Source organism: Coregonus clupeaformis, unplaced genomic scaffold (genome assembly GCF_020615455.1).
Source record: "Coregonus clupeaformis isolate EN_2021a unplaced genomic scaffold, ASM2061545v1 scaf0164, whole genome shotgun sequence".
Lineage (NCBI taxonomy): Eukaryota > Metazoa > Chordata > Actinopteri > Salmoniformes > Salmonidae > Coregonus > Coregonus clupeaformis.
This window is the reverse complement of record NW_025533619.1, coordinates 139,507-153,070: the sequence shown is the minus strand read 5'-3', so window position 1 is coordinate 153,070 and position 13,564 is coordinate 139,507. Positions and strand designations below refer to the sequence as shown.

The 13,564-nt window shown below is 46.8% G+C and overlaps 1 protein-coding gene across 1 annotated transcript in view; it reads right to left on the bottom strand.

The window, feature by feature from the left end:
* Positions 1-2,042: 2,042 nt before the first annotated feature.
* LOC121568701 (fascin-2-like) overlaps positions 2,043-13,564 on the bottom strand; it is a 37,129-nt gene continuing 25,607 nt past the window's right edge. Inside the window, exons 2-5 of the mRNA XM_041879095.2 lie at positions 9,841-9,997; positions 7,624-7,745; positions 4,047-4,214; positions 2,043-3,435 (exon numbers count right to left, since the gene is read on the bottom strand). Of these exons, the coding sequence (XP_041735029.1) occupies positions 3,233-3,435; positions 4,047-4,214; positions 7,624-7,745; positions 9,841-9,997 (650 nt within the window). The 3' untranslated portion in view covers positions 2,043-3,232. The remainder of the gene's footprint in view (positions 3,436-4,046; positions 4,215-7,623; positions 7,746-9,840; positions 9,998-13,564) is intronic.

The following is a 13,564-nucleotide window of genomic DNA, read 5'->3' as shown; positions in this document are numbered from 1 at the left end:
GAATCTACGTGGAACAAAAGGGTTCTACCTGGAACCAAAAAGGGTTCTTCAAAGGGTTCTCCTATGGCAGGGGAATTCAAACCTTAACCAACGAGGTCCGAAGCCTGCTGGTTTTCTGTTCTACCTGGTAATTAATTGCACCCACCTGGTGTCCCAGGTGTAAATCAGTCCCTGATTAGAGGGCAACAATGAAAAAACGCAGTGGAACTGGCTTCACGTCGAGGTCCAGAGTTGAGTATGTGTGTCCTATGGGAACAGCCGAAGAACCATTTTAGGTTCTAGATAGCACCTTTTTCTCTAAGAGTGTACAGCCAATTCAAACTACATTAACAATCAACTGGTGCAGAGCCATGTCAAGTGATAACACTCGACACAAAATGAACTGGGGTTCAATCCCCATCTACCTTTTCTACTGTGCCTTCCATCCTCATCTAGATCCCCCTGTAAATCAAATCTGTCTAAGAAGAAAGAAGTAAGCCTTCTCTGAACCAGAATGGCCCATAGAGCAGCAGCCTATTACCTGTTTCTGTAGGTTGATGCAGCTTGATGTACAACCCTCTGGACAGGATGCTCGTCTGTCACAGGGCCTTACCCACAATCCATCTCCCTAATGCTGAGTATCAAATCGAACCCCCAACCTTCCAATCTTAGGACGGACACTAACCACAAAGTCTCTGAGTTGTTAGATCTGTCTAAAGTGTTTGGGGTGAGTTGATTGCAGGACAGAGGCTCAAGGAGAGGGTATGGCTAAAACAGGGAGAGGTGGGATAAAACTAGAGGGCATCCATAGAGATGGATAGAGGGCACACTTGCCACAAAGCCTGTTTAGCATGGCCAGCGCCACTGTTTAGCATGGCCAGTGCCACTGAAGGTTTTAACAATCTTTAAGTAGTCAAATGGGTGGGACTTCCTATGGGTTAAGGGAGATCACAGAATTCACACAGAATTCCATCCAGGTCAGCAAACCTTGGCTTTATTCCTGTTTAGACTATACACACTGCAGTAGAGCAGGTGGTGGTATGCACCTTTTCACTTTGTTTACGTACCGCCGATAAACTCGTAGAAGAAGAAATTGACCACTTTAAAAGGGAGATAGCCCTAAATGGCACTGTCCATGCTGTCACCGATGCGAAAACAGCAAACGGGGGTGGGCCCTCTTTCCAACTCAATGGGTGCACCATGGAAGATTTTTTAAAGCCCCATGGTAGGACATCAGAGCAGCACTTGATAGTGTTGTGTGTGTTTGAGTTTCACAACCTTGCAGTCAGACCGGACAGAATCACTGATCTAAATAACATCCTAAATAACTACAATTCTGTGCTTCGCCATTGGCCAAACGGATTCCCTGAAACCGTGGGTTTTATCGTCTTGTGACTGCAGACTTGTAGACTGACATGATAAAGTACAACCCATACAGTCCCCCACACAGAGTCAGAAAAGGTTAGAACCGAGGTATTCAACTCTTACCCTACAAGGTCCGGAGCCTGCTGGTTTTCTATTCTACCTGATAATTAATTGCACACACCTGGTGTCCCAGGTCTAAATCTGTCCCTGATTAGAGGCGAACAATGAAAGAAATGAAGTGGAGCTGGCTTCGAGGTCCAGAGTTGAGTTTGAAGGGATTAGAACATTCTCAAATCACCCTTGTAGTATGCTCCCCTCTCAAACTGTTTTGGTCTCTTGCTTTTCCCTCATGTTGATATCTTACAACTTTCTAGTACTGTGATACTAGTGAATGGTCCCACATAGTGGACAACTGATGTTTTCCTGTCTTTGTTATAATTAATTCAAATGTGCTATATAATCTGTAGCAGGACCAGACATTGGCCCTGTTCGACTACTCTTTAAATACATCCTCCAAGTAATCACTGATCTGACATGCAAGGTTGCTTACATCAGTCATGTCAAATCAGTGATTACTTCAAGGAAGGGAAGAAGGATCGTATTGCATCGTGAGTCCTGTGTAGCTCAGTTGGTAGAGCATGGCGCTTGCAACGACAGGGTTGTGGGTTCGATTCCCACGGGGGAGCCAGTATGAGAAAAATAAATAAAATAAATGTATGCACTCACTAACTGTAAGTCGCTCTGGATAAATGACTAAAATGTAAAAAATGAAATTAAAACAGGGCCATTCGGGCTACTCTGGGCTACACACACAGGGCCATTTGGGCTACTCTGGGCTACACACACAGGGCCATTCAGGCTACTCTGGGCTACACACACAGGGCCATTTGGGCTACACACACAGGGCCATTCGGGCTACTCTGGGCTACACACACAGGGCCATTTGGGCTACTCTGGGCTACACACACAGGGCCATTCGGGCTACTCTGGGCTACACACACAGGGCCATTCGGACTACTCTGGGCTACACACACAGGGCCATTTGGGCTACTCTGGGCTACACACACAGGGCCATTTGGGCTACTCTGGGCTACACACACAGGGCCATTTGGGCTACTCTGGGCTACACACACAGGGCCATTTGGGCTAGACACACAGGGCCATTTGGGCTACTCTGGGCTACACACACAGGGCCATTTGGGCTACTCTGGGCTACACACACAGGGCCATTTGGGCTACACAGCTGATTTCTTGTCCTCTTTGGAAGCAGTGAGTATGTTCGGGAGCAGTGTTGGGCAATCATTGTACTGATAACACTGTTGTTGAAGACAACAGTAAACATCACAACAAGAAATATTAACGTGAAAAGCTGCCTTTATTCAGGCATCCAGATAATAATTTAAGTACCGGTATACAGCATGTAATGCCTTTTTGTATAGGCTGTGTGAGTGACCAAAATTAGCAGATTTGATTAAGTATTCTCTGTTGTTGATGTTGGCAATGTCACTTGAAAAAAACAACAACATTTAGATAACATATGCTTTTTTTGGAAAACAAATAAAATAAAATAAAATAAACACAAATAAATAACTTTCTACACATTTTCACTTTTTACCAATACAAAACAAAAAAGTGGGAGTGGCCTCCCCTATGCAGCTAACGTAGAAAGGAGAGTAGTGAAAATGTTCCCCAGTCAGTCTGTGTACTGTATCTTTGTTGGTTGAGCTGTGAACCCAGGTGGGAACCAGGTCCCCCCTCTCTCCTTCACTCTCCATACTGCCCCTCTCTCCTTCACTGTCCATACTGCCCCTCTCTCCTTCACCCTCCATACTGCCCCTCTCTCTTTCTCCCTCCACGTACTTCAGGGGTCATCGGAGGTCGCGCCAGGTTAGTACTCCCATAGACAGGAGGGGTCCACGGTTGCAGAGTCACCCTTCAGCGCGCCGCTGTCCCCACGCAGGTACTTGCCGTTCTTGCCCTTGATTCCCACTCGCCCGTGCTCCAGGAACTCCATGAAGAAGTCCTCAGGCTTGTCTCCGTCTGAGCACACCAGGCCGCTGCTGGAGACGTACCAGAACTTTCCACCCACGCCTGAGTGGAGATGGACAACGTTATTGTTAGTTAGAGATGAAGGGTCACATACTTAATTTGGTGTACGTTGCAGTAATACTGATAGGACTATGACACCTTTTTCTCTAAGACAGCAGGACACAATAATACTGATAGGACTATGACACCTTTTAATCTAAGACAGCAGGACACAATAATACTGATAGGACTATGACACCTTTTAATCTAAGACAGCAGGACACAATAATACTGACAGGACTATGACACCTTTTAATCTAAGACAGCAGGACACAATAATACTGATAGGACTATGACACCTTTTAATCTAAGACAGCAGGACACAATAATACTGATAGGACTATGACACCTTTTAATCTAAGACAGCAGGACACAATAATACTGATAGGACTATGACACCTTTTAATCTAAGACAGCAGGACACAATAATACTGATAGGACTATGACACCTTTTACTCTAAGACAGCAGGACACATGCAGATAGAACATTTACACATACGTGGGACATGAAAACATACACACACATGCAAACATGCGTACATGCATCCATGCAAGCACACACACACACACACACACATCCAACCTCCACCGGCACACACACGGCACACACTGACTTTGTATGTGGTAGGCGCCATCGCTGAAGAGCAGTGAGAAGATGTCATAGACAGATCGGTTGGCATCCAGCGTGTTGGAGCTCTTGTGATGACACACAAAACCGTTCTCCCCTCGCAGGATCAACATGGGCCGATTAATGAGCTTCATCAGGAAGAGCTCATCTTCACCTGCAACACAACAACAGGAAGATAGAATAACAATAATGACAATAATAACAACAATAATAACAATAATGACAATAATAACAATAATAATAACAATAATGACAATAATAACAATAATGACAATAATAATAACAATAATGACAATAATAATAACAATAATAATAACAATAATGACAATAATAACAATAATAATAACAATAATAATAATTTGGTGGGTGCTTATATCTGTCCTATTTCCCACATCTACAAGTGTGTATTAATACGCATGTGTGAATTGGAACCCTCTGGGCACAGACGTTCAACATCTATTTTTGATTTACATTTGGTTGACTAATGTGAATTCAACGTGAAATCAACAAAAAATGTCACCATGACATTGAATTTAAGTTGGGTGAAAAAATGACAAACTTCCTTTAGGTTGATGACTTTTTGCAAATCCAATCATTTTTCCACGCTGATTCAACGTCCTCACCTTGAATATGTTTGTTGAAATGACATGGAAACAATGTTGATTCAATCAGTTTTTGCCCAGTGGGAAATGTTTTTTTTGCATATCCCAACTCCCCCTGAGAGTGGGGTCACAGCCAGGTGAGGCTTTAATAACATGTTCTTTGAAAAGGACTGGCCATAGGGTGGTAGAGCCATAGGGCAGTAGGGACGTAGGGTGGTAGAGCCATAAGGCAGTAGGGCCATAGGGTGGCAGGGCGGTAGGGCCATAGGGACGTAGGGACGTAGGGCAGTAGGGCGGTAGGGCGGTAGGGTCATAGGGATGTAGGGCGGTAGGGCGGTAGGGCGGTAGGGACGTAGGGCCGTAGGGACGTAGGGACGTAGGGCGGTAGGGCGGTAGAGACGTAGGGACGTAGGGTGGTAGTGCGGTAGGGCCGTAGGGGCGTAGGGCCGTAGGGCGGTAGGGCCGTAGAGACGTAGGGACGTAGGGCCATAGGGTGGTAGGCGGTAGGGCCGTAGGGCCGTAGGGATGTAGGGCAGTAGGACCATAGGGCGGTAGGGCCATAGGGACGTAGGGACGTAGGGACGTAGGGCCGTAGGGCCGTAGGGCCGTAGGGCCGTAGGGCGGTAGGGCCATAGGGACGTAGGGACGTAGGGCCGTAGGGCAGTAGGGCCGTAGGGCGGTAGGGCCATAGGGACGTAGGGCCGTAGGGCAGTAGGGCCATAGGGTGGTAGGGCCATAGGGATGTAGGGATGTAGGGCCATAGGGTGGTAGGGCCATAGGGATGTAGGGATGTAGGGCCATAGGGTGGTAGAGCCATAGGACGTAAGGACATAGGGACGTAGGGCCATAGGGCGGTAGGGCGGTAGGGCCATAGGGACGTATAGCGGTAGGGCCATAGGGACGTAGGGACGTAGGGCTGTAGGGACGTAGGGACGTAGGGACGTAGGGTGGTAGGGCGGTAGGGCGGTAGGGTGGTAGGGCGGTAGGGCGGTAGGGCCGTAGGGCCGTAGGGACGTAGAGACGTAGGGACGTAGGGACGTAGGGACGTAGGTACGTAGGGACGTAGGGACGTAAGGCCATTGGGTGGTAGGCGGTAGGGCCGTAGGGCCGTAGAGACGTAGGGACATAGGGCCATAGGGTGGTAGGCGGTAGGGCCGTAGGGACGTAGGGATGTAGGGCAGTAGGACCATAGGGCGGTAGGGCCGTAGGGCGGTAGGGTGGTAGGGCGGTAGGGCGGTAGGGCCGTAGGGCCGTAGGGACGTAGAGACGTAGGGACGTAGGGACGTAGGGACGTAGGGACGTAGGGACGTAGGGACGTAAGGCCATTGGGTGGTAGGCGGTAGGGCCGTAGGGCCGTAGAGACGTAGGGACATAGGGCCATAGGGTGGTAGGCGGTAGGGCCGTAGGGACGTAGGGATGTAGGGCAGTAGGACCATAGGGCGGTAGGGCCGTAGGGCGGTAGGGCCATAGGGACGTAGGGACGTAGGGCCATAGGGTGGTAGGGCCATAGGGACGTAGGGATGTAGGGCCGTAGGGACGTAGGGACGTAGGGTGGTAGGGCGGTAGGGCGGTAGGGCAGTAGGGCGGTAGGGCGGTAGGGCGGTAGGGTGGTAGGGCAGTAGGGCGGTAGGGCGGTAGGGCCGTAGGGCCGTAGGGACGTAGAGACGTAGGGACGTAGGGACGTAGGGACGTAAGGCCATTGGGTGGTAGGCGGTAGGGCCGTAGGGACGTAGGGATGTAGGGCAGTAGGACCATAGGGCGGTAGGGCCGTAGGGTGGTAGGGCCATAGGGACGTAGGGACGTAGGGACGTAGGGCCATAGGGTGGTAGGGCCATAGGGATGTAGGGATGTAGGGATGTAGGGCCATAGGGTGGTAGAGCCATAGGACGTAAGGACATAGAGACGTAGGGCCATAGGGCGGTAGGGCGGTAGGGCCATAGGGACGTATAGCGGTAGGGCCATAGGGACGTAGGGCCATAGGGTGGTAGGGCCATAAGGACGTAGGGACGTAGGGCCGTAGGGTGGTAGGGTGGTAGAGACGTAGGGCAGTAGGGTCGTAGGGCAGTAGGGACGTAGGGCAGTAGGGCCGTAGGGACGTAGGGCCTTAGGGACGTAGGGACGTAGGGCAGTAGGGACGTAGGGCAGTAGGGCAGTAGGGACGTAGGGCAGTAGGGCAGTAGGGACGTAGGGCAGTAGGGACATAGGGCAGTAGGGCAGTAGGGATGTAGGGCAGTAGGGTAGTAGGGACGTAGGGACGTAGGGCAGTAGGGCTGTAGGGCAGTAGGGTCGTAGGGCAGTAGGGCAGTAGGGACGTAGGGCAGTAGGGACGTAGGGCAGTAGGGCAGTAGGGACGTAGGGACGTAGGGACGTAGGGCAGTAGGGACGTAGGGCAGTAGGGCAGTAGGGCAGTAGGGACGTAGGGCAGTATGGCAGTAGGGCAGTAGGGCTTTAGGGACGTAGGGCAGTAGGGCAGCAGGGCAGTAGGGCAGTAGGGACGTAGGGCAGTAGGGACGTAGGGCAGTAGGGACGTAGGGCAGTATGGACATAGGGCAGTAAGGACATAGGGCAGTTTGGACAAATGCCAGAAGGGCCACTGGATTTTAGCCCAGTGGATCTGTCAGAATTCTATTTTTAAGCTAGTAATGGGGCCCGAGAGGAAAAATGGGCCAGTGTGGGAACATTGAGGGGAGAGAAATGGGCCAGTGTGGGAAATGCCCGGGCCGATTTCTGGTCCCAGTTCATCCCTGTCCTTTGATCACCACTGATCTTCTATTCTTCCTCTTTTTCATCCTCTGATCAGGTGCCAATTCTCTTTACACATGACATGTGCTCATTCATCCCTCAGTTGTGGTGAGCACATTCCACGTGACACGTTGTAGCGGTACTGTTAGAGAGGGTAAAGATAACGTGATCTCTATGCTAAATGAATCACATCAGAGATTTGGATCTCGAAGCACTTACCTACGGAATCGCTGACGGCCGAAAGCTGCCCGTTCTTTTTGGTGCACACGTACTTCCCATTGCTTGCCTTCAGTGCTACACTGCGGCCGAGCCATTCAATATGAAACATTGTGTTGGCCTCCCTGTGGTTGTCCGGATGGGGGAGGAAAGAAAACAATGAAAATATAGCTTATTTTTAAAAAGTTGAATTTCTTGGAAGGTTGTTTAAAAAATATCTAGTTTTATTGTTTAAACCAAAGTGTTTCGATGAATGCCCTCATAAGCGACATTATGTAAAACTGCTCATTTACAGTTGAAGTCGGAGGTTTACATACACCTTAGCCAAATACATTTAAAGTCAGTTTTTCACAATTCCTGACATTTAATCCTAGTAAAAGTTCCCTGTCTTAGGTCAGTTAGGATCACCACTTTATTTTAAGAATGTGAAATGTCAGAATAATAGTAGAGAGAATGATTTATTTCAGCTTTTATATCTTTCATCACATTCCCAGTGGGTCAGAAGTTTACATACACTCAATTAGTATTTTGTAGCATTGCCTTTCAATTGTTTAACTTGGGTCAAACGTTTCGGGTTGCAGTCCACAAGCTTCCCACAATAAGTTGGGTGAATTTTGGCCCATTCCTCCTGACAGAGCTGGTGTAACTGAGTCAGGTTTGTAGGCCTCCTTGCTCACAAACACTTTTTCAGTTCTGCCCACAAATGTTCTATACGATTGAGGTCAGGGCTTTGTGATGGCCTCTCCAATACCTTGACTTTGTTGTCCTTAAGCCATTTTGCCACAACTTTGGAAGTATGCTTGGGGTCATTGTCCATTTGGAAGACCCATTTGCGACCAAGCTTTAACTTCCTGACTGATGTCTTGAGATGTTGCTTCAATATATTCACATAATTTTCCTTCCTCATGATGCCATCTATTTTGTGAAGTGCACAAGTCCCTCCTGCAGCAAAGCACCCCCACAGCATGATGCTGCCACCTCTGTGCTTCACGGTTGGGATGGTGTTCTTCGGCTTGCAAGCCACCCCATTTTTCCTCCAAACATAACGATGGTCATTATGGCCAAACAGTTCTATTTTTGTTTCATCAGACCAGAGGACATTTCTACAAAAAGTACGATATTTGTCCCCATGTGCAGTTGCAAACCATAGTCTGCCTTTTTTATGGCGGTTTTGGAGCAGTGGCTTGCTGAGTTGCCTTTCAGGTTATGTCGATATAGGACTCGTTTTACTGTGGATATACATACTTTTGTACCTGTTTCCTCCAGCATCTTCACAAGGTCCTTAGCTGTTGTTCTGGGATTGATTTGCACTTTTCGCACCAAAGTATGTTCATCTCTAGGAGACAGAATGCATCTCCTTCCTGAGCGGGATGACGGCTGCGTGGTCCCATGGTGTTTATACTTGCTTACTATTGTTTGTACAGATGAACGTGGTAGCTTCAGGCGTTTGGAAATTGCTCCAAAGGATGAACCAGACTTGTGGAGGTCTACAATTTTTTTTCTGAGGTCTTGGCTGATTTCTTTAGATTTTCCCATGATGTCAAGCAAATAGGCACTGAGTTTGAAGGTAGGCCTTGAAATACATCCACAGGTACACCTCCAATTGACTCAAATGATGTCAATTAGCCTATCAGAAGCTTCTAAAGACATGACATCATTTTCTGGAATTTTCCAAGCTGTTAAAAGGCACAGTCAACTGAATGTATGTAAACTTCTGACCCACTGGAATTGTGATACAGTGAATTATAAGTGAAATAATCTGTCTGTAAACAATTGTTGGAAAAATTACTTGTGTCATGCACAAAGTAGATGTCCTAACCGACTTGCCAAAACTATAGTTTGTTAACAAGAAATGCGTGGAGTGATTGAAAAACGAGTTTTAATGACTCCAACTTAAGTGTAACTTAATTCAACTGTATATCCTCAGGTCGTAGATCTGTTTTAGTAGAGGGGTTTCCCTATCCATTCTTCAGGCACCCTAAACTGTGGCACATACTTGTTCTATTCCAGAACAATCACACTATGATTAAATTCATGTGGTTATTATTTGATGAGTTGAATCATGTGTGCTAGTTCTGGTAACACAACATCTGAATGTCCAACAGATAATGTTAGCATGTTAGCAAGAATGTCAAAAATAATGAATTGGGAAACCGTCTGTAGCCAACTCTGTGGTGTGCATTCTCATGACAAACTAGTGAGTGTAAAATAGATACATACACCTCCGTGGCTGTGGACTGGATCCCTCCGTGGGAGACCAGTGTCCAGTAGTTACCGCCGTTGGTCCTAAACATGCACTTCTTGCTCTCCTTATCAATCTCCATCTGGAAGGTCTCCATGTCTGTCTCCACATCCTGGTTGGCTGAGATGCTCACACCTATAATGATACAACACAACAAACTTTATTGATCCGTTATACAGAGACAACAACAAAACTCTATTGATCCGTTATACAGAGACAACAACAACATTTTATTGATCCATTATACAGAGACAACAACAAAACTGTATTTATCCATTATACAGAGACAACAACAAAACTTTATTTATCCTTTATACAGAGACAACAACAAAACTTGATCGATCCATTATACAGAGACAACAACAAAGCTTTATTGATCCATTGACAGTTGAGATAATAATGCCATTGCTCGGAGTCGAAGGGCGTTACAATGACGATGATTACAAGGTCTTATCACGAGCCATTTACACTCAAAGGTGATTTGCAGGAGAACCATGGACACAGCAGTGATGTGACAGCTCATTACAGAACTGTCTGTCTCTCGTCTCTTCTCCTCTAGTGTTACACAGCTCAGGGACTCACAGCACAAAACCTGGTCAGGCCGACAGTGATATTCTTATATCCCTGGCCTTGTCTGAATGGGCTGTGTGGCGTGGACAGTGGTGTAAAGTACTTAAGTAAAAATACTTTAAAGTACTACTTAAGTAGTTTTTTGGGGTATCTGTACTTTACTTTACTATTTATATTCTTGAGACCTTTTACTTTTACTTCACTGCATTCCTAAAGAAAATATGATACTTTCTACTCCATACATTTTCCCTGACAACCCAAAGTACTCATTACAATTTGAATACTTAGCAGGACTGGAAAATTGTGAAATTCAAGCACTTATTAAGATAACACGTGGTCATCCCTACTGCCTTGGTCTGGCGGACTCACTAAACACAAATGCATCTTTTGTAAATCATGTCTGAGTGTTGGAGTGTGTCCCTGGCTATCCGTACATTTTAAAAACAAGAAAATGGTGCCATCTGCTTTGCTTAATATAACTAATTTGAAATGATTTATACTTTTACTTCTACTTTTGATACTTAAGTATATTTTAGCAATTACATGTACTTTTGATACTTAAGTATATTTAAAAACAAATACTTTTAGACTTTTACTCAAGTACTATTTTACTGGGTGACTTTCACTTTTACTTGAGTAATTTTCTATTAAGGTATCTATACTTTCACTCAAGTATGACAATTGGGTACTTTTCCCACCACTGGCCATGGATGTGTGGTTAAGGTTAGGTACGCTGGATCATTTACATTCACATTTACATCATTTAGCAGATGCTCTTATCCAGAGCGATTTACAAATTGGTGCATTCAACTTATGATAGCAAGTGGGACAACCACTTTTTTTCTTCTTTTTTTTTATGGGGGGGGGGGGGGAGGGCGGGGTAGAAGGATTGCTTTACACTATTCCAGGTATTCCTTAAAGAGGTAGGGTTTCAAGTGTCTCCGGAAGGTGGTCAGTGACTCCGCTGTCCTGGCGTCGTGGGGGAGCTTGTTCCACCATTGGGGTGCCAGAGCAGCAAATAGCTTTGACTGGGCTGAGCGGGAACTGTGCTTCTGTAGAGGTAGGGGAGCTAGCAGGCCAGAGGTGGATTAACGTAGTGCCCTCGTTTGGGTGTAGGGTCTCATCAGAGCCTGAAGGTAAGGAGGTGCCGTTCCCCTCACAGCTCCGTAGGCAAGCACCATGGTCTTGTAGTAGATGCGAGCCTCAACTGGAAGCCAGTGGCGTGTGCGGAGGAGCGGGGTGACATGAGAGAACTTGGGAAGGTCGAACACCAGACGGGCTGCGGCGTTCTGGATAAGTTGTAGGGGTTTAATGGCACAGGCAGGGAGCCCAGCCAACAGCGAGTTGCAGTAATCCAGACGGGAGATGACAAGTGCCTGGATTAGGACCTGTGCAGCTTTCTGTGTAAGGTAGGGTCGTACTCTGCGAAAGTTGTAGAGCATGAACCTGCAGGATCGGGTCACCGCTTTGATGTTAGCAGAGAACGTAGTGGTTGCGTCGGCACATTACCATCTGAGTAGGGGCAGAGTGAGTAGTGTTGGAGGAGAGCGAGAGAGAAAAGGATACAAAGTAGTGGTCGGAGACTTGGAGGGGAGTTGCAGTGAGATTAGTAGAAGAACAGCATCTAGTAAAGATGAGGTCAAGCGTATTGCCTGCCTTGTGAGTAGGGGGGGACGGTGAGAGGTTGAGGTCAAAAGAGGAAAGGAGTGGAAAGAAGGAGACAGAGAGAAATGAGTCAAAGGCAGACGTAGGGAGGTTAAAGTCACCCAGAACTGTGAGGGGTGAGCCATCCTCAGGAAAGGAACTTATCAAGGCGTCAAGCTTATTGATGAACTCTCCAAGGGAACCTGGAGGGCGATAAATGACAAGGATGTTAAGCTTGAATGGGCTAGTGACTGTGACAGCATGGAATTCAAATGAGGAGATAGACAGATGGGTCAGGGGAAAAAGAGAGAATGTCCACTTTGGAGAGATGAGGATTCCTGTGCCACCGCCGCGCTGACCAGATGCTCTCGGGGTATGCGAGAGCACATGGTTAGACGAGGAAAGAGCAGTAGGAGTAGCAGTGTTTTCTGTGTTAATCCATGTTTCCGTCAGCGCCAAGAAGTCGAAGGACTGGAGGGTAGCATAGGCTGAGATGAACTCTGCCTTGTTGGCCGCAGAACGGCAGTTCCAGAGGCTGCCAGAGACCTGGAACTCCACGTGGGTCGTGCGCGCAGGGACCACCAGATTAGAGTGGCAACAGCCACGTGGTGTGAAGCGTTTGTATGGCCTGTGCAGAGAGGAGAGAACAGGGATAGACAGACACATAGTTGACAGGCTACAGAGAAAGGCTACAATAATAATATCTTGTAGGCTGTAGGCTGAAGCTTTAGACATCATATTCATTTGGCATGCTGAGTTCTTCCTCGTAGAGCTTCTAGACCTAGATAGGATATAAAGGATATTTGGTTGGTGCGTATAACCAATAAACAGTTCAGCACAAAACTGGGTAGGTTCACACACAAAGTGAACATATTTATGTTCCTTTTCATTTTGTGATTTTAAGGTATTTTTTATCTCTGTATCATCCAACCCCAAATATGAGCTCCTTCCAAGCATCCACATTTCCTCCCTTGATACAAGCCCACATCTTTTTATCACTTCCACTCATAAATGCACTCTGCTCCTTTTTAGTGCAGGACTGTCAGGACAGAACATTGCCAATGTCTCATGTTAAACAGTATAATAGTCCTGGTCTTCTCGGTGTGTAAATCTGCACGTATACCCTCATGTTGTGAGCAGGGGGGATATTATGCAAACACAGCTACTGCAGGACTGTGAGTTCATAAAGCACACATTGTACCTAAATTATGAGGACATAAACACATTGCACCAACAATCTGAATGTGCTATATTACTGGGGCATTACCGCTGCAACCTTGTCTCAGAACAAAATGTATTATATTTGGACAAAATCTGTGCCGCTCCATTTAGTGGGGAGAACAAGTATTTGATACACTGCCAATTTTGCAGGTTTTCCTACTTACAAAGCATGTAGAGGTCTGTAATTTTTATCATAGGTACACTTCAACTGTGAGAGATGGAATTCTTACTGGTTGGTAGGTGATCAAATACTTATGACATGCAATA